Consider the following 25,044-nt stretch of genomic DNA (forward strand, 5'->3'; position numbering starts at 1 on the left):
AAAGGTTGTAGAGGCTTAGCAGCAGAGATCAATGACAAAATTAACTCTGGTAAGACTTGCTCTAGGAAGCACTGAAGCAGAGCCAGAAGTGCCTGAATATGAAACCTAGACAGAATAAGCAACAAAGATTAAGTAACTACCAGCATCAGTTTATACACAGATAAGATAAAGTGGAGTGTCAGTTGCCAGATCAACATACAGCCAACATACAACCCAGATATGGGCAGAATATTGCCTTTTATAGCCTTTTCTAAAAGAAAAAGAGGAAGAAAAAGTGGAAGAGAAAACAAAAGAGAAAAGAAAAGAAATATGGGGATGGGGGGAGGGAAACCTTTTCTGTATATGAAGTTTCACTCTGTGATGAAACACAATGACCAGATTCTATACTTAGGGGAAAAAATGCAAGTACAAACCCTATACAACTGATTTCAAGATTTAAGGTTTTCAAATAATCTGGATTAAAAAATGATTAAAGACAAGGGGTGCCAAAAAGGAAAGTGAAGAAAATGAATGAGGGATAGAGGCCCAGTAGCAGGCAAGGGGATTAGGAATTTTATGACGCAGCAATGTCTAGGCCCAGTAATGTCTGGAAAAAGTAGAGATGGCAGAGCAGAAGGTAGCAGAGCGGGGCACTCAAAACTATATCCTCCCCAATCCCATCTAGTTTGAGAGAGACTAGAAGCATGTAGCCAGTACCATAACTTCTTCATGAAACCCTGAGAACTAAAGACTCTCTTTAAATGGGAGCGAAACTTCAGAATGTCAGATGCTGCACTTGCATGGAGCAGAGTGCCAGCTCAGGTCATGTGATCATGGGGCAGGTCGAGGGAAAGCTGGTCTGCAATTAATGGGACAATGATGCCAGGAAATGCTCTCTCCTCCCCCCCACACACAATGTGCCAGCTAATCCAGTTACACGAGGAACAAGACATGGCCTGTCAGTGCGTAATCAGACCAAGGCTCAAAACCCACCACCTAGGAGGAATAATTGAGTGCCTTTTCTATTGCCTCTCACCTTTTCAGCAAGGCTGCCCCACTCCACACACTAAAAGAAAAATTGAAATATCCATTAAGTCTACATCGCTTCTCCATCTCCCCATACTGCCAGCAGCACAACTGTAAAGCTTAAAGACATGACTGCAACCAGCTGGAGCTCATCTCTAGCAAGGCTTCCATTCATTACCTAGGAACAGGCAGAGGCGGGGGCACAGCTCCCCTTCCTCGCACAGGAATCCCTCGGCCTCGTGTCGGTTCCGGCACCCCATTGAGGTAGGAAAGCTCCAAAAACTGCTCCTGGCAGATGTCATCCATCATGTCCTAAGCAAAAACAAAGAGGGAGTTCACTTCCAGGATGTGCAAAACACTAGCTGCTTCCACGTGAAACAGCATTGCTGTAGGGGTAGCTATGGGTGCCCCTTGCTGCTGCTCTTGGAAAGAGCAGCTGCCCAAGTCACACCAGCTGTCACAAAAGACTTCTCTGTGTCCTTCAGAGCCAGTGGACTCTCTGCTGGTCAAATGCTTTCAGAGCTGGCTGCCCTGGGAGCACAAATGCTGCTGTTCCCACTCATAAGAGACAAGAGCTGGACTTGGCCTAAAGAGCAAATGCCCACTAGTGAATCTGAGCTGCCTCTTTCCCCTGCACCTCAGCTTCATGCATTCTGCTCTCCCCAGGGTTGCTGCTCCAGGCAATCTGCAGAATGAGCAGCTGAGGAACCAGCATTTCACACTGTCCATTAGGGAATCTAGTTTCTAATGCCAGCCTGGCCAAGGGGATTCCTCAGGCCTGTTAAGAGTAATACTGCAAAGCCAGAAGTTGTCAGGTGATTTCAGTGGACCAAAAGGCACAGACAGCTTCCAAGCAAGAGTCTCGAGATCAGCCACTGACTTTGAGGACATGTCTGTGCAGCAATTCTGGTTAAATTGAAGGAGGCACAGCTGCCTCTCCTTCCTGGAGCGCTGTATGCTCTCCTCCCTGCAGGCTGGCCATTCATCAGGTAGAGCTGCGTGGTTAACTGTGAAGCTCCACCTGATAAATGGCCAGCCTGCCAACTGTGTGGCTCTCATTAACACTGGGGTGGGGTGGGAAAGAGGAGCAAATGGAGTTCCGGGAAGGAGAAGCAGCTGTGCTTCTACTGCCCCCACACCCCGCCTCATTAGGACGAGTCCCTCTTGTGTCACACACACAATGTTCTGGGTAGTTCTTGTTCAGCTGAAACTGCAATTGTCTGCATATTTACTTTGGAGCACACTCATAGGAACATAGGAAACTGCCATATACTGAGTCAGACCATTGGTCTATCTAGCTCAGTATTGTCTTCACAGACTGGCAGCGGCTTCTCCAAGGTTGCAGGCAGGAATCTCCCTCAGCCCTATCTTGGAGAAGCCAGGGCCTGAACTCCACTGAACACAATGAGACTTCTGAGCAAACATGCCTACATCTGGACTACAAATCACCCAAACTCTGGTGTATCTTACAATACCTATTTCTCACTGAATATTCCAAACAGGTCTCCTATGCTTCTCTGGCTAAGCAAGACACCTTGTCACAGCTGACCTACTTTGAAAACCAGCAGCCCAAGCCAGTCTTTCTTTGGAAAAGCTGGGTTACATACCGGAACAAGGAACTTCTTGACCTCTTCCATGGCATGTGCCATTAGAGCATAAGCCTCGCAGGGTGGCCCAAAGACTTCAATGAAGACATGCAGGTCCATATTTAAGTGCGCATACTTTGGATCACCTCCTTTGCGCAATTCTTCCTCCTGAAATACATGACCAGAGACTTTAAAGCAAAGACACCAGCCTGACCCACGCACAATTCTTACTTGCTGCTCACAGAGTGTCGGGCTTATGTTCCTGTGCCAAGTCTGAAAATGGATGCCAACAGCAGCCTTTCAGAGTTTTTATACAACAAGACTTAAGACATTTGCACCAAAGACTGTGTTTCACATCTTAGAAATCACCACACTGTTTTCAGACATCTCCTCTATGCAAATACTTTTAAAGTTTAGCCTTATAGCCTTCTCCATTCCTTCCCAGTCAATTCTGTTCTTCCTTGTTCTCCTGCACCCCCACCCCCTGGAAGTCATTCTCTGAGCCAGTGATTTCCACTCATATGTACCGAGCTGAACTGGGATCTGAATTTAGGCCTCAAGGGCTAAACCCAACACTGTTTGAAGGATCACACTGTTTTGATTGAGAGCAGAACTGCAAAATATCACACACGTGCCAGGACTTTAACTCTGAAGGAAACAATTTTGATAGCATTTTTTCAGAGCACAAGGTTCTTTACAACAGCCTTGAGAGAGAGAAACCTCTGAAGTCATGAAGAGCTATTTGCTTTTTGAACCTGGGTTACCACCCATATCTAAACCTGACCCTGTTCAACGCACCATGCTGGAACCAAACCCTGAACACCCATATAGGACACCATCCTATTAATCCTTGATAAACATATTTGTGGAAGCAGCACCAGTTAGGAACTTAACAGCAAAAGCAATAACGGAAGGCTAGAAAGGAGGAACGGCTCTCTGAAGATAAATTTTAAAACTAGGGCATGTGTTTAAGTGGCCTTGAAACTAATAACCAGAAGAGCCCAGCAGACTTCAGGGGTAGTTGTGGCCCTGCCTCTTCCATCCCATAAACATTTTACTGGCCTATTATGACTTTCACTATTGTTTGACCCAGGTGAATTTAATTGCTGCTTGCAGCAGTCTATGAAACTGTGGTGGTGCTTGCTGTATAAAACCAGCAATATTGACCTTTTGGTTTGTTAATAACTGTCCACCCATAAGGTTCAATTCAAAAAAGAAAAAGGAGACTGCCCGTTGCTTGCTTGTGCGCACAAACACACACGCACATACCACAGCCGACACCTCATGCCAATCCTCATGCTCAATGTCTTTAAGAGCAGCTGTCTGTCTACTGGCAGTTAAGAATGGCATGTAATGGCTGGATGAAACACAGATACCAAATTGGAGAGCTACTCTAAAAGCAAGACTCTAAATACAGACAGGCATTCGTTTTTCTTAAGATAAGTTATTAAACTGTACCCTTCCTTAAACTAGCTTCCTCCAGGAAGCTTCTGGCTCTTGAGATTTGCTTAAAAACATATACAACACATACACTAATTTAAAAGCATTTTTGCAACTGATGAGTCAAATGCATCTTTAAAAAAAAAAAAAAGAGGGCAAGCAGCCTCACTTCTTCCTCTTTCCACGCTTTGCAAAGAAAAAATGCAGTCCACCAGTATTAACTCCAACTTGCTTACTGTGGCTTTAGACAATTAAGAGGCAGCAGCTCTCAAACTTATAATAAAGCTCAGCTTTCTTTGAAAATGCCCTCTACACACATGGATGCGGAAAAAAACAAGAACTCGACAAAAAAACAGAGTTCTCCGAAGCTGTACAAATTCATGGTTTTCTGTAGGTTTTCTGGAAATAGTCTAAATATATTAAAATACTGTATCCAGAAACAGAATTAATTTCTGTACATCAACTGCCTGCTCATGTTCTGATTCATGACACCACTGAGCAGAAACTTTCAGACATTTCTAAAATCTGCAGTTCTATCAAGGCTTGGCCAGCATTTTCCTTCGAGTACAGACACAAATCATTTGTAACTACTGTGCTAGTACTGAACTAGACACAAACTATATGTAAAGGTAACATCACAAGTAATGTCTGGGAAAACTGACATTTTTCAAAATGCCCCAGAGCCGTTCATAAGTCATCGCTGCTTTAAATGAAAATCTCGTGTTTACTTTGATCTAGTTTGTGTCTTATTGATAAGCCAGCTTTTGTTGTCAGGTAGAACAGTGGGACAGATACTATGGGTTGTACTTGAAGGCAAGGTGCTGTTAACAAAGGGGAGACGTGCTCACCACGCTTGGCTGCCATGGTCTGCCCAGTCATCCATGGGACAAATCCTGCAACATTAGGGCAGTCAAGTCAAGAGCCCCTACCTTTGCCTTGTCTCTCATGGACCCCTTTCCAAGAACAGAAATCTTTGCTCCGGTTTCTTCCTGTAGCCGCTTGATGGTGTTGCCTTGGGGTCCCAATATCTTCCCAACAAAGTTAAACTGAGGAGAGAAAACAGATTCCGGCCCCCTAATTTCATACCAGAGAATGAAGTTACTGTGAAAACTGTGATGCAATTAAAAAGAGAGCGATTATAACCTTACTACATTTTCAACTCTGCTCTCTTCAGCCTTTGAGCATGGGGGAGCTACATTTCAGTGTTTTTGTATAGACATGTTAGCAGCTGAACTATTCTTCTGATAACATCATCAGATCACTTCATTACTTTACTAAAGGGCAATCTTGTCTCAATTTTGTTAAAAGCCCAACGAAAAATGTCTATAACAGTTAAGAAAAGTACACAGTGGCTCAGTTAAAACTATGGTCTAAGCACAATGTGAATGAGCCCAAGGGAACTGTAGGACTGTACTGCAAGTGTTCGTTTTAAGTGTTTCATTACATATGAACCTGAATAACTGTGGCTCATGTTCTAGACTACCGTCAGAACAAGCCAGGATATCTAATCATGGTTTGAGCTTTGTCTGATCTCCTGGCTTGTTCCAGCCATAATTAAAGTTAATGAACCATACTCAAAGATTGTACATAACAGGGGGGTGAAGTTTGTTCTTCAAGTGAAAACAGAAACTTTCAGGTGGGCAAGCCAGCAGATGCCTTCAGCTCATTCGTACAGTGCTCAGTAAGAGTTTAGCATTAGGTTTGTATGGGGCCATTGTGTTCCTCAAGCCTATCCTCAGACATGCCAGAAGTGCAGAAAAGAAATACAGCATCAGCACAAGGCAAGTCAGCAGCATGCAAAAGCTGCTGCTTGCAATCTGCTGGTATTTACCTTGGGGTACTGCTTGACTGGGATCAGAACTCGTTCCTTCAGCTTCATGTTCTTATGGGAAAACAAGTCCAGATAGGTCTCATCCTCATCCTTTTTTGATTCACCCTTCTGAATTTTGTCAATTTCTAAAAGAGAAAGAGTATACTTCAATTGAGACAGCTCTTTAAACTGATTTTTACCATGCAAAATGTCCATACCTCATTTACAGTTGGGAGCAGAAAGTGGATGATGCCAAGAGGGAACCCTTCTATACACCTTTCTCCCATTATGCCTTGACTCAAGGCACAAATACTGTGAAAAAGATTCCCTAACTCATATATTACAGCCAATTTGCAACCAGGCCTACAAAATCTACTAGAGTGCATCCCCCCGCGTGATAATGTTAGCTATTTGTGACTTAAAAGAAAAAGCAGCAACCCTGTACAGCATCCCATGTAATTTTATCAGGAGCCTCTTCAATTTTGCAACTTAAAAATGAATATTCATAGCTGATAATTCTCTCCAGAAGCCCAAGCATTACTGAGAAAATTGTGAAGATCTCAGTGCCTAGAAATCCTCCACTCTGGGCCTCTCCTCCCTGCTGTAATGAATACTAGAAGGAAACTTCGGGTGGAAAATATTTTCCCTTATCTTTCCTGCCTGACTGTTTTTACAAGGTGATTTTGCAACAAGATGGTCCTTTCTAGCAACAAATATTTTAAATTGTGCCTCCCCACATAAAAACCAAGCTCCCAAAATGTAACTGGTAAGTATGCAATTTGCAAGCAACAAGGTTGGGTTGTTATCCAATTTCCAAGGCCTGCTTGATGCAGAGCTAGATGAAACATCTAGAATGGAAATGTTGACATTATGGTTTTAGGTAGAACTTCGTCAACTGCTAAGGATCCATGAAAGAGAACACTCATGCCATGCAAGCTCTGAGGGACTGCTTACTCAGTAACTGCACAGCAAACAAAGGTGGCTCCAACAATAAAAATAGCAGAATAAAAAGGTTGAGATGACAAGGTGTTCCAAATTAAGTAACAACCTAAGTTGGAGCACAACTAAGTACAAAGTTTAGCTACAAATATAGTTTTTAAATGACCTCCAGCAGCCCTTCTACCCCCAAATTCAGGCTTTGAATATTGAATCAATTTTCACAGAACTCACTGAAGCATCCTGACATTTACCTGATTTTTTTCCTGCACACAGAATAAAGGTTTTAAACTACAAGCTGTTAAACACTGCCAAGAGAATTACTCAGGCATAGAAACCAATTTCTTCTGTTAACAGCTACACATTTTAGAAAGATTGTCTTCTTCAGGAGGAACAGAGTTACTATGCATCAACTTATGCATTAATACACATTCTATTTTAAGGTGTAACCTGCCTTGCTGCAGTACTCTGACCTCCAGGGGCGTAACTATAATAGGGCAAGGGGAGACAGTTGTCTGGGGGCCCACTGCCTTGCGGGGCCCCCAGAGGCAAGTCACATGACTGACTCCCCCAGCCGCGCACCTGTCTGTGCTTCCTTCATTTGTATTCATCCTCTGAAATTGATGTGAGTATTAAGACCTGGAGCTACCAGAACAGCATGTCTTTCTCTAGTGCCATTCAATGACTTGCATCGTCCATAATTCACAAAACCTTTTCAAAAATAATTAACAGCCTCATTTAAGATTTCTTTAATTCATGAGCTGAGCTTCGGGGGGGGGGGGCATTTTAAAATCTTGTCTCTGGGCCCACTCCCACCTTGCTACGCCCCTGCTGACCTCAGAACATCCAGAATGATTTACAGGTGAATTAGGTTGTCTGTGAAAGGGACAACTGATCTTACTGTCTCTGGACCAGAGGTGGGGGCCACCCATCATCTTACTCCTATATGACACATGCAAATGCAGGCATGGACAAACTCCTTTCAGACAAAAGGAAATGCCCTTTGCTCTGGCTCAAGCCTGCTTGAAAGCAATCAGAGCAAGTCAAAGAAAAGCTATGGGGACATGGGGTGGAGGACTGATGATTTACACACACTTACGGTCATAGACCAGAACAATAAAGCAGTGATACCATCATCAAAATATCAACATTAACAAAAAAGTTGATAGCAGCATTAGTATTAAGGAAATCTTTATCAGCTAACAGATACTTAACATAAAATGCATATGGTCTACCTGGAATTTTTTTAAATAAAGGCTGAATCAACCTTAAGCAAGAATCAGAAGAAAACACACATTGTAAAAACATGAGCAATTGACTCAACCTCACCTGAATTGCATGGGCATAACTGCTGAGAAACTGGAATGTTATGAATACCTAGCCTCTAAAAGTATGGAGGGGAGGGCATTGACATAGGCCCTAGAGAAAGCCCATTGATATTTAGAGTAACGGAATGAAAAGAAATAAGCTGCTGGAGAAGATCTTAATGATTCAGAGAGATCAATATATATTTGAAGTTCTACTTAGATCATGCTGGAACTCCATGTCTCAAACCCTTTGTTTAAGAATATCTTTTGCCTTTTCCAAACCTAAAAATAGGTGCTCTGGCAAAAGGCCATACAAGAGCCATTTACTTGTAATGCTCTTCCACCCGTTTGAGCGATAATTGTCAGAAAGTATTAGGGAAATCAGCCCAATCGGAGCTAGTTTTAACCTTAGCCATGCTGTTGAAATAGCCAGTCAAACTTTGGCTTCAATTCAAAGTAGTCTGGCCTCTAATCTCAAAGCCATGTTAGGAACACAACTATGGGTCAGAAAGAGAGATCTTAAAAAGCCAGGTTGTATTTTTTCAAGAGGCCTAAAATAAGGGCCTAACTGCACCCCATATAGTAATTGTGCTGTCGACTTTGCCAGGGGCAGGCGGGCACAGAGGCCATTTTCTTAGGCTGCCTTCCCCTTTGGATGAGGCTACCTCTCTGGCCTCTGCTGCTGAATCCAATCAAGCAGCAGTTGCCAGGAAAAGATGTACGTATTAAATTTCTATACTGCCCAACTCATAAATGCTCCTGGGGCAGTTTACAATCAAGAGAAAAACAAGCAACATTAAAAACAAATCTAAAACAATAATACAAAGCCGTCCCGGGTGCTGAGTGTACCAGAAGTGGACCAGGCACTGCTCAGAATCCAATGAAACAGGGGGAACTGGCTGCACATGGCCATAGGGATTTATTTATTATTGCATTTCTATACTGCCTAGTATAGAAATCTCTAGGCGGTGTACAAATTAAAAAACATAAAAATATTTAAAATGCGTAAAAACAGATAAAAATCACAGTAGATAAAAACATACTTTAAAATTTAAAATTCAGTTAAAAGCCTGGGAAAACAGGTACATCTTCAGGGTCTTCCTAAAAGCAAACAGAGGAGTTGCTCTTATTTAAGCAGGGAGTGTGTTCCAAAGCCCTGGGGTAGCCACAGAGAAGGCCCGGTCCTGAGCTGCCACCAAAGGAGTTGGCAGCAACCATAACCAGACCTCTCCAGATGATCTGAATTAGGCAACAGGGTTCACAACGGAGAAGGTGCTCTCTTAAGTACCCTAGACCTAAGACGTTGAGGGCCTTATAGGTTATAACCAGCACTTTGTATTTCATTCGGAAACATATTGGCAGCCAGTGCATTTAGGACTGCCTCCTTGATGCCTGAAACTGTCATTGACAAGCATGCCAAATGCACACATCTGTACAGTGTGCATGCTGTTTAGGATCCTCACATGTGCTAACCACACACATTCCCGCTTCTCTGCATATGGGTCTATTGTGGCAAAGAGCTGAGACCAACTGCAGCTTCCCAAGCTACACCATGGAAGTAGTTTCCATGTAGAAAACTCAACAGTTTTGAACCAGGAGGTAGTAAATTATCTTTTAACCATTACTAGCAAACTTTCAAACATTTGTAAAATAAGTTATTTTTATTAGGTTCCAGTAACTAAATAACTCCTAGCCTAGTCTATTTAGGTATAAAACTAACACACTGGAGGTACATTTATCACATTCATAAATATATTTTAACTGTTTAAAAAGCACTCTTTGGCCGAAGTAAAAAAGATTCAATATTGCATTTCAACTCCTACTCATATACCCAGCTCCTTGCTAAGTGGGGACAGAATACTATTCTCTGTGCATGAATTAGCAAGGTTATGCTTCATTTATATGTAGCTCCAGCAACATGACTCAGAAAAGGCATTCTCACAGCCAGTGGAGAAAAGATTGCCAGAGGGAAATGCTAACGGAAGAATTAAAAGCGATATGCTAGAATGAACAAATTCTAAGAGGCACCCTTGACGAATTTAGCGAAAGAAATCAACAGAAGTAATATTTCTGAGACCTAGCATTTCCATCTTTTAAAATAAATGATTGTTTATATGATTAGAAAGTTGTCATATGAAGAAAATAAGGCCTGAATAGAAATCATTGGACAGAGACTAAAACTGCACATAGTAGCAGGCTAAGAACTGGGGGGAAAGCGAAGGGACACGGAACTCAGAACCAAGGAAGCTGAAGGAAGGGTACTGCTACAAATATTTATACACTTTTCCAACAAAAGAGTTCTCATAGCGGTTTATACAGAAAAGTAAAGTATAAATAAGACAGTTCCCTGTCCCAAAAGGGCTCACAGTCTATATCTATATCTATATCTAAAACGTAGGCAATAGCCGCTGGAAGAATGCTGTGCTGAGGTTGGATAGAAACAGTTCTTCCCAGAGTTCCTTCTAAGGTGTGCACATGCTTCACAAGGTTGCTTTTTATGTCTGCTCAGTTAATTTTAGATGCCGCTCAGGTTGAATCAGGAATGCTCCACTCTGAATGCATGTGCGTGCGCACTGCCTTGATACTGCTGCCCAGAACAAAATGCATTCCACACACAGATGAAAAAAAAGAGAGAGAACACACTGGTAACTTCTTCCCCTATTAAATAAGGGGATCACCACTTTAAAGGTAATTTTTTTTGCTGAGTTAGCATAGAGTGTAGGTTATAATTTGAGAAAGAGGAATCAGATGGAAAAAGAGCAGAGGAAACAGGGAATTGAGGCAATTATATTAACTTCATAGAGCATACAGGAGACCATATGCTATGAGGACATGAGTACTAGGGCTACTAGTCAAGAAGCAGGATGAATAAGAAGTGGGGCAAAACAGACAGTAATCTGAAAGGTAGGGACTTGAGGGAAAAATGGATGGTAAAACATAAAGCAGGGAGCAAAAGAGAAAGCAGGACTTGGAGAAGGAAACAAAACTACATACGGGTCCTAGAGTCAGGAAGGGCAGTGAACTATGGACAGGAAGGAAGGAGCCACGTATAGAGTTGCTTGGTCTTGAGTCAGCCCCTGACAAAGAATTACTATTATGTATATTATTATTATCATCAACACTTTATATCCCGCTCTTCTTCCAAGGAGCCCAGAGGGTGTACTACATACTTGAGTTTCTCTTTCACAACAACCCTGTGAAATAGGTTAGGCTGAGAGAAGTGACTGGCCCAGAGTCACCCAGCAAGTATTGCTGAATGGGGATTTGAACTCAGGTCTCCCCGGTCCTAGTCCAGCACTCTAACCACTACATGACGCTGGCTCTGTATGCACAGATGCTTTACACAGAGTGAGAAGGCAGGTCTAGGAGAAGAAGTGGCTTCTGCTGTCATTTCAGAGCCAGCACACCATAGTGATGAGACTGACCAACAGATCAGACTTCCCTAATTCAATCTCAACTCTGCAATGAATGCGCTAGGTAGTCTTCGGCAAGACACTCCTCGCTCGATCTCAGCTTTATTTACAATATGGAGATTATTTTTATATTTGGACCACCTTTTGTTAAAAATAGCCTCAAGGTGGTAGGTACTTACCACTACTTACCTTAAAGGGTTTATTTATTTAAAATATTTCTATCCCGCCCCTCCAGTACACTACTGCTCGGGGCAGCTAACAGTATTAATAAAATAGATACAATGTAAAATAAAAAACCAAGTTAAAAAGCCAAACCCACATTTAAAATTAATTTTTAAAAAATGTTTAAAATTTAAAGTTATTAATGGAAAGCTAAAAACGGATAAATATAAAAACTTTGCTGGGTTGCTGTATTATCTTGCTATCCCTACATGTAAAGCACTATGAATGCTCAAAAACACTAATAAATAAACTTATGCTATTATTAATAATAATAATCATAAATAAATCCAACAATATTAATCTAACAATAGTTATTATAATAGTGATGATTAATAATAATAACAATGATTTTTTATTTATTTCTATACTGCCCTTAATAAAGCATCCCAAGGCAGTTTACAAAAGTTAAAATACAATAAAACTCCATAAAAATCACATCTAAAACCTTCCAAATCAGTAAAACATTAAAATAAATAAATAAATAAATAATAGCCAGCAGCAGGTGGTGGTAGGGCTGACTTGCATACGTATCTGAACTACCGAGCCAATTCTTTCACTGTAGGCTTTCAGTGCCCCATGCTATGAGACCATGAGAATTTGGGAAGACAGTAATATAAGATAGAACAAGACATAAATCTTGTGATTAATAAATGAGATTATGTAGACCCTTTTTGTGGAATGATGGTAGAACCTGGAAGTCTGCGGCTACTGCAGGAGGGTTTTGGCTGATGGAATTTATTGCTGGTGGGATTAAAGTGTCTGGTCTTTTTCTTGTATGGAGATTTTCTACTGATGGGATCTATGTAATTGCAGAACACCACAACACAAAGCTTCTCAGTCACAGAAAAATGAAACAAAGGAACGGGTCTGCCATTTTGCAATATTGATTGAGAGCACTTGCAATTGGTTTCAAGCACCCCAGGAATGATGCCTGAACTGCATGGTTTTTGCTTTGCAAGGCAGACCAGATCCTCGATCAAGAATCCTCCCTATGCCACACACCAGGTAAATCCTTAGCATTTGCTTTTGTTCTGGCTAGTTATTTCGAGCCAGTTGGATTCACTTGATACAGCAAGAGCCTGAAAGCACAGCAGCTGCACTGTGGTGATAGAGCCAGCAGGCGATTAGACACTGTCAAGAGAGGGAAGGAGGGTGCTGGCGAGACAAAGACTGCCATTTCCACTCTGTTTCGTGCCACTGGAAGCATCAAACAAGGGCTAATGCAGATATGCAAAGCAATGAATGAAAGGAACATTACAAAGCCTGCCTCTGTCTCTGCAGGAGGGAAAGAGGAGAGAGACAAGGAAAGCCCTGCTTTGAAATCTTCTCTCTTCGAATTAAAAACACAGAAAGGAATGATCACAACACTTAAAAAAAAAATTCCTGAGACTTGTTCTTAAGTCTAACCATTAATTAAGGTGGACGCAGCAACATCTTTCATGATATATAAGCAAACATTACATTAATATGCAGTTCATCGCAACAGATATGCTAGCACCACTGATGCTACAGCATTGCCTGGGCAGAAAAACAGATGAGGATGCTTATCCAGACAAAGAGGTTAACTGTGGCACATGGCAATCCTCCACCAATGCAAGCTAACTACTTGTGAAACCATGAAGGAAATCAAGAAGGGAAAGATTCCACAGCCCCCAGTAACTTGGTATTCTGTGAATATGCTTCCAGAATAAATGAACTTCACTACTCCACATGAGAAGAATATGGAAGCCTGATTTGTAACTGTTCCAAGTGCAATCAATTCCCCACACCACTGCCTGCTCTGCCAACTTGCAGGTTGCCAGTCTGGAGTAAGGCAGGCCAATTCATCTTGTCTTGAGGAATTGGCGTGCCTTACTCCGGACCGACATTTTCTTTGGAGCCAGCCCAAAAATTTAGAAGCCAGACAATGGACATTGGCAAATTTACCAGACCTAGTGATGGATATTGTGGAGGGGGAGGGTAAATGGGCCTCTCTGTGTCCTCTTTACAAGTTCCATACAGAACAGAAACAGGGCTGTTGGGGTCAAATAAAGATTTCATTAGATAGTTCTACCTCCCTTGTCTAAGAACAATGGCTCCCTGGTGGCTGGGATCTGTCCAATCCTACCTTACCCACCAGCTAATCCATGCAACCATAGCATCTTTCCTCCCCCCTTCTCCGCAATATTTACAGAAGCATTGCAACACCAGCCCGTAAGTCTCCACCTTGTACACCTCCAATTTTTCCACCTCTACAGTAAAGCAGCATGGAGAAGGTTAAAGTTCAGTGTCCTCAGTAGGGGTAACCACTACATGAAAGCAAGCCACAGCTCCTAGACAGTTAATTGTAGTGTAGCTGAGAGATTTTCAGCAGCATTAGTTTTCGTTGGTCTTTTATTAAAGAGATTGCTATCCCAGCTTTCTACCATCTAGGACTCCAAGACGGCCTGCAAGCAGGGACAGATTTCCATTATGTACATCTTTCACTCTAGAACAAGGGCAGTTGATGGCAGTTAGAATTCCCATAGGAGGGGTCTTGATGGAACTGAACCTGAACGCCAAAACTGGTTCACAAATATTTTTTTCAGAGAGCTGAAGTGGAACCCAAACCAAACCCCTAAATATGGAAAGTTGTCACCTATTCAAAATAAGTTGTACAATAAACGGGCACTTAGCTTTAAGCTGCAGACTCATTTTCCTGTTTCCCTCCCCAATTCTTTTCATGCACTTTGTTTGCAAAACCATTTAACAACTCAAGAATGTTTTCCCTCAGTTTTTACATTTATTTTAGAGTTACACAGTAAGCAAAGGAGTTTAATATTTATGCTATGTTAAATATGCTTGAACCAGTTACCAAACCACTTTTTAAAGCTAGCGTCTGAACCGGAGAATTAAGACTCCAGTCAACCTGAACGGAATCTAAAGTTTTAATCCCTGATCAAGTAGTACAAGAGTTCTGGTCTCTCATCCTCTTCCTTTCCAGTTCACCCCCAAGAACTCTTCCAGCTCCATGTGGAGAGATAAGCCTCACCTTTTCCAGAGCCATCTATATGGATCAAGTGGGGTTCTACCCTCGGAAGCTCCAGCTCTACACACATCTCATATTAACTGGAATCCCCATGAGCATGCATAAGTGGAAAACTTGGCCTGTGAATGGGCACTTGCCTGGTTGCCTATATAGAGTAAGTACTGATGCCACCAACTAGGCAAGGAAGATTTTGGAAACAATGCAACAGCTGGGGTCCCCACCACCCCCGCCCTCAGGCCATCAGTGTGCCACGAAGACGAATTCAGATGTATAGGGGCAGGTGGGCTAATGGTCGCTGGGGCTGAGCTGAAACGCTGAAAGAGCCTTCTCTTTTACCATTCAGGCTATCGCCGACGAGTATGACCAATAAATAAATAAAAAAAATAAGGGGCACGGGCGGTGCGGCAAGAAGACTAATCTGTTAAACTATCTTACGAATTATCCTTTCAATGCACACACTCCACAGTAAGGGCTGATTCACATCACATATACATACAAAATTAACTGAGCGGACATTAAAAAAGAACTTGTGAGCACGCGCACATGCCCTAGAGGAAACACACTGCTCGGGTGACTCCTCTCTCCGCCACCCATGGCCCGAGAGAGCCACGGTACCTGCAGGCGGGCCATTCCTCGGCTCTACCTGACGAGCGGCCAGCCTGCAGGGAGCGCGCGCGCGAGAGAGAAAGAGAAAGAGCGCGGCGCCACCACCCGGGCTGCTGCCAGGAAGCAGCAGAGGCGGCTCTTTGCCGCCCCCCCCCCCAGTTGCGACCCGCCGCGGCACTGGTTGAATTTTTAACTCTGCAGCTGGGACTCTCGCCGTAGAGAAGCGCTGGAAGAGGCGCCCTTTTTAAAGAGAACGCCTAAAAAGGAGCGTCCTTTTTACACCACCCCAGAGAGCAGAAGGCTCAGGCCGCAGGCCAGGCGGGGCGAGGCCCGCGGATCTCGTGCCCCACCTGCCGCCAGCGCCGCCTCCTCCCGCCCTCCCCCCCCCGGGTAGTCCCCGCCGCGCCGCTGGGCGCCTCCTCCCTCTCCCCCCCGCCCGGGGCTCACCCGCTTGCAGGAGCTGCGTGGCGTGGGTGAAGGAGGGATCCAGGCTGTCCTTCTCGGCCATGAGCTCGGGCAGGTACTTGTTCTCCGGCTCGGCCTTGGCGGAGGCGCTGGGCGGCATCAGCGGGGTGGGCGCGGCGCTGGGGGCTGGCGGGCCGGCCGAGGCGCCCGTGGCTGAGGGCGGCAGGAGCGGAGGCGGCTGGGCCCCTCGCGCGCCCCCGCCCCCGCGGGGCGGCCTCCGGGGCGAGGCCGCGGCCTGAGGCGACTGGAGCCGGCCCGGGGCGGCGGAGGCGGGCGGGGCCCGGCCCAGGCGGGCGGCGGCGAGGTCCTCGCGGCGCTGCATCCGCGGCCGAAGGAGCGGCAGGGGGGGCGCGCGCGGGAACAGGGTGGCCACGCCGACCGACGGAGCGCCGGGGCCGCAAAGACAGGAAGTGGGGGGGAGAGGGCCGGAGCGGAGACGCCTCGCTCGCGCGCTCGGTTTGCCTCAGCGCCTCGCACACCGCCGGCCGCTGCTGCTCGCTGTGTCGCTGCTGCCAACCGCTCCTCGTCTCGGCCCGCGAATGCGCCTGCGCACACAGAACGGGGCCTGGGGCACCCAATGCGCAAGCGCGGGCAGGACGCCACCTCGCCGACCGAACGGGCGCCGGATGAACTGCGCAGGCTCCCGATGAACTCTGATCCCTCCACCCACTCTTGCGCGCCATTCGCGCATGTGCAGTAAGCAAAGGGAGCTCTGGGGGCGCAGGCGCAGTCCTTGGACGGGTCGGGTGCTGTGTAGAGTGTTGGGCCGTCCCGCCCGAGGACAAAGCCGGAGGGAGGAGGGAATGACTGCGCATGCGGAAGAACAATGCGAGAGCGTGCACGCACACTCCTTGGAGGAATGTCCTCCGTGCCGGCACCATTGTCTGGGTCTCGCGTCGCCATTGTTGCGAGCATGCCGTTTGCGGGATCGCTCTTGTTCAGGCGGTGGAGCGCGTGTGCCCTATTTAGTCCTATACTACTAGACCAAAGGTTTGCATTTGCGATCGTGTGCACACGATTACAACCTGTACATAGACTGCTTCCCTTGCACTACCTAAGCAGGCCTGCTCAACTTTGCCTCTCCTCCCCGCCGTTTTTGGACTGCAACTCCCATAATCCCCAGCCACAGTGGTCAATAGCCAGGGGTTATGGGAGTTGTAGGCCAACATCTGCAGGAAGGCCGAAGTTGAGCAGGCCTGACCTAAAGTGACTGGTAGGCATTGTGACTAAATTATTCAGTAGTACTACGCAGGAGTAACTCTAAAGCAGGGTTATATTTCAGTAGGACTTATAGTAAATTTAGGATGTCAGCCACTCTTTGGTTTAGGGTTGGCTACCTTTTTTTCTTTTTATAATTTTGCTCCTGTTCTCTTAATTGCTATGTAATAGGTAGGCATTCAACAGGTGCTGCTTTCTGTGGCATGGAGATACAGTTCTGTGAAAAGCTTCGGATGTTGGGTTACCTTTGGCTTGTCATGCAGCTGTTAAAGGGACAGAATCAGCCTTGCCAGAACAACTTCTAGTGTCCTAAGCTGGTGAAGGAGAAATTTGGGGCAACAGATATGGAGGGAAAGGAGGACTCATAACGCTTCCCTGCATCCCAGTTAAGAACATAAGAGCCTTGCTGGGTCAGGCTCAAGGCCTGTCTAGGCCATCCTCCTGTTTCCCACAGTTGCCCACAAGATGCCTATGAGAAGCCCCAAGCAAGAAGTGAGGGCATGCTGTCTCTACTGCTGTTGCTCTCCTGCAACTGGTATTCAGAAGCATCGTGCCTCTGAGGCTGGAGGTGGCCCACAGCCACCACTGATAAACTTGCCCTGCATGAATTTGTCTAAGCCCCTTCTAAAGCCATCCAAGCTGGTGGCCATCATGCACTGTATGAAAAAGTACTTCCTTTTGTTGGTCCTAAATTTCCTGGCCTTCAGTTTCATGGGATGAGCCCTGGTTCTAGTGTTGTGAGAGGAGGAGGGAAATTTCTCTCCGCTCTCTCTGCTCCATGCATAATTTTATAGACCTCTATCATGTCCCATCGGCGCCTCTTTTTCAAACTAAAAAGCCCCAGGTGTTGTAGCCTTGCCTCATAAGGAAGGTGCACTAGGCCCTTGATCATCTGGGTTGCCCTCTTCTGCACCTTTCCCCATTTTACAGTATCCTTCTTAAGATACGGTGACCAAAGCTATACACATTACTCCAAATGTGGCCACAACATAGATTTGTATAAAAGCATTATAATATTAGCATTTTTATTTTCAATCCCCTTCCTAATGATCCCTAGCATGAAATTTGCCTTTTCACAGCTACACACTTGCACAGCGCACTGAGTTGACACTTTCAATGAAATGTGTACCACGACCCCAAGATCTCTCTTTTGGTCAGTCACCAAGATCTCAGACCCTATCAGTTTATATGTGAAGTTGCCACCCACACACACACACACACACACACACACACACACACCCCACCGCCGCCAATATGTATTACTTTACACTAGCTAACATTGAAGCACATTTGCCATTTTGTCGCCCACTCATCCAGCTTGGAGAGATACTTTTGGAGCTTCTCACAATCTGTTTTGGATGTCACTACCCTAAATTGTTGTTTCATCTACAAATTTGGCCACTTCGCAGCTTCTCCCCCACCCCATCTTCTAGATCGTTTATGAACAAGTTGAAGAACACTGGTCCCAGTACTGATCCCTTAGGGACCTTTCTTCATACTTTCCACCATTGTGAAAACTGTCCATTTATTCCTACTCTCGGTTTCCTGTCCTTTAACCAGTTACCAATCCACACATGAACCTGTCCCTTTATTCCATGACTACTAAAGAACCTTTGGTGGGGAACGTTGTGGAAGGCTTTTTGGCAGTCCAAGGGTACTATGTCAATGGGATCACATTTATCTACATGTATAGCAGATTACAGCCTTTGTCTCAGAGCAAGCTCATGTGAGGGAAAGAAATGCTGAATCATTCCTGCTGAGCTGCCAGCTAGGCTTCTCCTAAAACTATTACTGGTAGGTTCAAAATGTTGCCACCACCACCCCTCTTGTCGACAGTGCTCAAAACTCCCTGGGCTTGGGGTGGAATGGGGGGAAACGCTTGGGGGGAAACTCTCTTTATTTTGCTATTGGATAAATACAAAAAAAGCTTCCACATGTAAGCTAACACAGGATGAGAAAAACTGATAGCTTCTGAACATTTGAGGATGTGTTTGCACCAGAGGAATCCCCCTTCAGCCCCACCTTTCCTGAGTTAAAAACCAACTTGGAGAGGCTCGTAAAAAGAAAAGAACGAACCCCCCCGCCAGTTTTATTCAATTACTACAGACTGCTTCCATCTGTGGCTTTCTCAGCTTTTAGATACAGTTCAAAATACTTAGTAGGATTACAAAAATAGGTTGTATTAATGCATGCTTAAATGTTTATAGAGGCTTTTGCAATGCCCTAGGTGTGTTGAGTGTAGGATATTGTTTCTTATTTCAATTACATTGCAGGTAAACTATAATAGAACAGTATCCAGAATATGCAGAGCACGCACACACACATATAAATATAAGTTTCTAATGCAAAGTCTGACTAAACAAACTTTTCCTTAAATTATTCTTCCTGAAGACAAAGCTTTCCTTTCCTGGACTCACCAAACTCCTGTTGAGAATCAAGCCCCTGCAGTTCTAGCTTCCAGGAGCTGCAGTCATCCCGTTGCAGCAAGCTCCATTGCCATATGTCCCCTTGGTCCTCCAGCACATAACTTCCTTTTTTGTTTCCAGAATTCCCAGCAACAGTTCTCTAGGTCCCACCCCCACCCCTGGTGGATTGATTGGGCAATCTCTGTAGGTCACCAACCTGTTAGTCAAGACAAGGGTTCACTTCTGGTTAACTCTTTAAAGGGAGGGGAGACTGGTCACTACAACATGCCTGTTGACATTCTCAAAGAACTGCAAAAAGTTAATGAGGCAAGACTTGCCCTTGTAGAACCCATGCTGGTTCTCCTTCAGGAAGGCCTGTTCTATATGTTTAACAGTTTTGTCCTTCAGTATACTTTCTATCAGTTTACAGAAGTTAACAGAAGTTAAGCTAACCAGCCTGTAGTTTCCCGGATCCCCCCTGGATCCCTTTTTGAAAATGAGAGTTATATTAGCTACTTTCCAGCAGGGTGGATTTGATTTAAATCAAACTGATTTAAATCACGATTTAAATCATGATTTAAATCACTAGCAGGGTGGATAAAAATAAAAAAAATCCGATTTAAATAAAAAAATCAGATTTTTTTTATTTAAATCAGATTTTTTTTATTTAAATCGGATTTTTTTTGATTTTTATCCACCCTGCTAGTGATTTAAATCGTGATTTAAATCAGTTTGATTTAAATCAAATCCACCCTGCTTTCCAGTCTTCTGGTGCAGAGTCTGATTGTAAGGGACATGTTTTTTCCCTAGGAGATCAGCAATTTCACATTTGTGTTTGGTGGATGCCATCCTGTTTTGGTGATTTGTTAATTTTCGGTTTTTCAAGACTGTTTAGAACGTCCTCTCTTGTCACCTCAAATTGGCCCAGTTCTTCAGCCTCCAAGCTATGGATGTGCACGAACTGGTGTTTGGCCAATTTGGTGGCGAGGCGGGGGTTACCTTTAAAGAGCAGGGAAGATGTCCATCCCCTCCGCTGCGTTTCCCCCACGGGCGCTGTCTGCAAAACTGGTGCTGCGGGGCTGCTTCGTACCTCTTTGCAGCCCTATTCAGCAGCGTACTGGAAGTGGTCGGTGCATGTGCATGACGTGCACATACGCACTGGCCACTTCTGGTGGCGCTGATGACACCACTCTTAATAGCTAAGAATGCGGATGATCTGCAAGCTCTAGTAATGAAAGTCAAGGAGCACAGTGGAAAAATTGGGCTATGACTAAATCTAAAGAAGTCTAAACTAATGACAACGGGTCATTACCATCTTCAGAATTGATAATGAAGACATTGAAGTGGTGGATAGCTTCTGCCTTTTAGGATCGACTGTCAACAGTAAAGGATCCAGCAGTCAAGAAATACACTGCAGACTAGCACTTGGTTGGGTTGCAATGAAGGCCTTGGAAAGGATATTTATATGCCGTGATATGTCTGTACCTACAAAGATCAGAATCGTTCCAACAATGGTTTTCCCCATGACACTCTATGGATGCGAAAGCTGGACTTTGAAGAAGCAAGACAGAAAAAGCATTGACGCTTTTGAACTTTAGTGCTGGAGAAGACTTTTGAGGATACCATGGACAGCCAGGAAAACCAACAAATGGATCCTAGAACAAATCAATCCAGAATTGTCACTCAAGGCACAAATGACCAGGCTCAAACTATCATACTTTAGACACATTATGCGAACTCCCAGCTCCCCTGAAAAGTCCATAAGGCTGGGAAAAGTTGGAGGAAAGAGAAGAAGAGGACGACCACCAGCAAGATGGATGGACTCAATTACGATAGTGATTAATGCTCCACTGGGAGACCTTCAAGGCCAAGTTGAAGACAGATCCTCCTGGAGAGAATCTATTTTTGTGGTTGCTAAGAGTTGACACTGACTTGATGGCACTTAATCAATCAATCAATTTCTCCTTGCATTTCTTTTGCCAGAAATTGTTTCTTTCTGTTCTCTTCATTTGGGCAGGGCTTCCATTTTCTGAAGGAAGTCGTCTTTCCTTTTATAGTTTCCCTGATTGTACTTGTTAGCCATGCTGAACTTGGTGGTACCTTTCCTTCCTCTTGGTATATATTCCCACTGAGCTTCTATTATTGTGGTTTTAAATAAGCTACATGCTTTCTGGAGTGATTTGACCCCCTGACATTCCCTTTCAGCTTCCTTTTAACCAGTTACCTCATTTTTGATAAATTTCCTCTTCTGAAGTCCAACACATCAGTGTTGGACCTCCTTGGCAATGCTCCACTCGCATATAAGCTGAATTGGATCATACTGTGGTCACTCTTCCCCAATGGTTCTGCAACTCTGACATCTCACACCATATCCTGAGCACCACTCAGGATTAAGTCCAAGGTCGCCTTCTCTCTGGTTAGTTCTGCAAGGAACAGTCATTTCGGATGTCTAGAAATTTGGACTATCAATCCTTACACGTGAATAAGCCCCAAAGCCTGTCTGTTCCAACATCCTGTTTCCCACAGTGGCCCACCAGATACCTCTGAAAAACTCACAGACCAGAAGATGAAGGCATGCCCCCTTCCCTGTTGTCGTTCCCCTACAACTGATATCTGGAGGCATTCTGCCTCTGACCCTGGAGGTAGTCTATAGCCATCAAGACTAGTAGCCATTGATAGACCCTCTGCCCCTGTAGTCTAACACAGGTCAGCATGTTCAGCTGCTGAATATTGCTGCTGGTGGAGGACCCCATGAGTCTCTCCCTTCACTTATACTTCTTTTAATGACTGTCCATAAAGCAGTTTGGGGTTGGGAGGAAGGCAGTAAATCCTTAGCAATTGTGCTGTGGAGAAAATAGCAGCAAGTTGCATCCATCAGGCAGTTAATCTTCACAACGTCAGGGTGCCCACACCTTGATCATTGCTTCCTATGTCTGGAGAGCTGGCTTTCTCTAGGAGCCAAATGCTGTTCTTTATTGCTCTCTAGTGGCAAAACGGAAACACGGTGCTGCTGAAATGGAAAAACTGTGTTTGTCCAAGTATGAAAACCAAATCTGAGCGGGCTGCATGAAACCATTGTGTGGGTGACTTCATCGTCTCGCTTGGCTTCTCCAGGCGCTTGCCCTCCCCAGAACCTGGCTCTCCCCCCCCCCCACTGTTGTTCAGCACAAGTCTATGCACAGTTATCCAGATTCTATGCACAATTATGCCCCTATCCAAGCATAGCACAATGTCTCTCTAATGGCTGTTGCTGGTATCTACCTTGTGTTTCTTTTTAGACTGTGAACCCCTTTTTAATAATAAGCAAGTTCCAGTGAAAAACCTTGCATAGGATTGCAGACTCATTCATATTCACAACCTTCCCTGAAGGTGGTGGTGGTAGCATTCTTCTTTCCAAAATTTTTCCCATCCCACCTACCTACTGTCATCCTACTGAAATGGAGCTGTAACTCAGTGGTACAGCACATACTTTGCATACAGAAGGTATGCACAGGCTCTTCTCACAGGAGGAGAGCTGGTCCTGTGGTAGCAAGCATGAATTGCCTCCTTTGATAAGCAGGGTCCATCCTGGTTTGCAATTGAGTGGGAGACTACATGTGTGAGCACTGGAAGAGATTCCCCTTAGGGGATAATGGGGCCACTCTGGGAAGAGCACCTGCACGCTGGTATACAGAAGGTTCCAAGTGCCCTCCCTGGCAGCATCTCCAAGGTAGGGTTGAGAGAGACTCCTGCCTGCAACTTTGGAGAAGCTGTTGCCAGTCTGTGTAGACAATATGGAGCTAGATGGACTAGTGGTCTGACTCGGTATATGGCAGCTTCCTGTTTTCCTGGGTTCAGTGCCGAGTGGCATCTCTGGGTAGGGCTGGGAAGGACCCATCTCTGTCTGCAACCTGGAGAGCTTTTGCTATTCAGAGCAAGCAATACAGAGCTGGTTGGATCAAAGGTCTAACTCAGTAGAAAATAACTTCATATATTGGCTGTTCTTTGAAGTTCCATCTGTGAGATTTCTGCTCCCCTTTGCATCTCTGTATTGCTGTTAGATATATCCCTCCTACCTTCATTTCAGCTGTGGATGCCTGCCTTACTACCTTCTTCTCTGACATTAGAAATGTGCATGGACCAAGGGTCTGTGGTTCGGTCCAAGTTTGGACCAAACTGCCGGTCTGTGAACCGGTTCAGTCCAGCTTGGGCCAACTGAGAACTGGTTCGGCGGTTCGAGGGTGGTGCTGGGATGGCGGGGTGGCGAGAGGTACCTTTAAAAGTAAGCAAGCAAGTCCTTACCAGCGTTCCCACTGCTCCAGGCAGCATTCTGATGTGGTGAAACTCCCCCCAGCAGCCCGTGTGTGGTCACAGTGCGGCTGCGGCACTCACCTGGCTCTGCAGTTTTCACCTTCAGTTCATTGCTTTCTTTACCTCTTGGCACATTTGAACATTTTTGCAATGAACTATTTGCCCCTCTTTTCCCCAGGCCTGGCTCACTTCCTCACCTCAGATCAATCATGCTCCTATGCAGGCAGCTGACTGTCTCTGATTCTGCCCGCTGATCACAAGGATTTCATTCATCCTCTCCTCCTCGTTTTCCATTGATTTGACCAAACACTGTTATTCCTCTCTGATCTATGTCAAGTCTAAGAATCCCGAGTGCCTCTTCTTTGCCTTTGATGCCCTGAGGTTTGCTCCCTTCTCTCCTTGTGAGCAGAATTCCCGCCATCTCTTACTCATGGATCATTCTTATAGCATCCACTTCAATTTTGCCTTCTGGTCATGTCTCCCACCTGTAAGCTCTTCATTGAAGGCAGGGACATAATGAGGTTGCCGGCATTCAGGGGGAAAAGTTCAGCCAGGGGGCCTCCATTCCATGCGCCCCAGAGCCCCGAGACACCCCCCCTGCATCTCCCCCCCAGTCCTTCCCCTCCCCGATTCTTGAACTCACTGTTTGGTGAGCCATTCGGTATGGGAGGGTGGCAGTCACCGCCACGGAGCTTGATGGCGTGGAGCCAGGCCAAGCACAGGGCTGCTGGTGGTGGCAGATCAGGGCTGGGCAGCCCCTCCTCTGGTGGCTCCTGCATGGGGGTGGAGCAGCGGCGAGGGAGGTCTGCTAGGAGGAGGAAGTGCGGGGTAAGGAGAAAGGAAGCCCCATCACGCTTCTTCCCATCGTGCGGGTGCAAAGCACCGTTTCCCCCAGCTGCGGGGCATCAGCTCCCGGCACGGAAAGGGCGGTGGCGGCAGGGCGCACCCCAAGCCTTGTGGGCCTCCTGATCCTCTGGGCCTGAGGACATTTGTCCCCCCTTGCCCAATAGACGCTATGCCCACGATTGTATGGAATTCCTCAAGTGGAAAAAGTCTTTTGTGAGAAGATGGCTCAGGTCTATAGCCTGGCTTCAAACACATTTGGAGGATTCTGGAGAAAAGAGGCAAGAAGCGGTTGTTTCCTGTCCTATTTAGCCTCTTCCTGTGCAGCCATTATGGGCCAGTCCAGCTTGAAAGGGCCTCTTTCCCCACTTAAGACAAACTGGCTTTCTATTTATTTACACAGGCAGGTTTCCAGTAACTTTCCACTGTCGTCAGCTGAGAAATTACCTGCCTCCAGAGACTATAAAGTCAAGATTTGTGACAGCAGGAAG

The 25,044-nt window shown here is 45.3% G+C and overlaps 2 protein-coding genes across 6 annotated transcripts in view; one reads left to right on the top strand and one right to left on the bottom strand.

The window, feature by feature from the left end:
- The window catches only part of KHDRBS1 (KH RNA binding domain containing, signal transduction associated 1), a 29,562-nt gene extending 13,295 nt beyond the window's left edge, over positions 1-16,267 (bottom strand). For 3 of the 4 annotated variants that reach the window (XR_008310924.1, XR_008310925.1, XM_053268793.1), the window contains exons 1-6: positions 15,780-16,267; positions 5,863-5,987; positions 4,961-5,077; positions 2,613-2,759; positions 1,184-1,317; positions 1,016-1,045 (exon numbers count right to left, since the gene is read on the bottom strand). Coding sequence is in view for 2 of the 4 variants with exons in the window: in XM_053268793.1 (XP_053124768.1) it covers positions 1,016-1,045; positions 1,184-1,317; positions 2,613-2,759; positions 4,961-5,077; positions 5,863-5,987; positions 15,780-16,119 (893 nt within the window). In the remaining 2 variants the exon portion in view is untranslated. The remainder of the gene's footprint in view (positions 1-1,015; positions 1,046-1,183; positions 1,318-2,612; positions 2,760-4,960; positions 5,078-5,862; positions 5,988-15,779) is intronic. The other variant, XM_053268794.1, reaches the window with a different exon arrangement.
- Positions 15,763-25,044, top strand: part of PTP4A2 (protein tyrosine phosphatase 4A2) — a 44,652-nt gene continuing 35,370 nt past the window's right edge. The window contains exon 1 of one of the 2 annotated variants that reach the window (XM_053268795.1): positions 15,763-15,852. The gene's annotated coding sequence lies outside the window, so the exon portion shown is untranslated. Of the gene's footprint in view, positions 15,853-16,659; positions 16,788-25,044 lie in introns of those variants that run through there. The other variant, XM_053268798.1, reaches the window with a different exon arrangement.

Source organism: Hemicordylus capensis, chromosome 7, assembly GCF_027244095.1.
Source record: "Hemicordylus capensis ecotype Gifberg chromosome 7, rHemCap1.1.pri, whole genome shotgun sequence".
NCBI lineage: Eukaryota > Metazoa > Chordata > Lepidosauria > Squamata > Cordylidae > Hemicordylus > Hemicordylus capensis.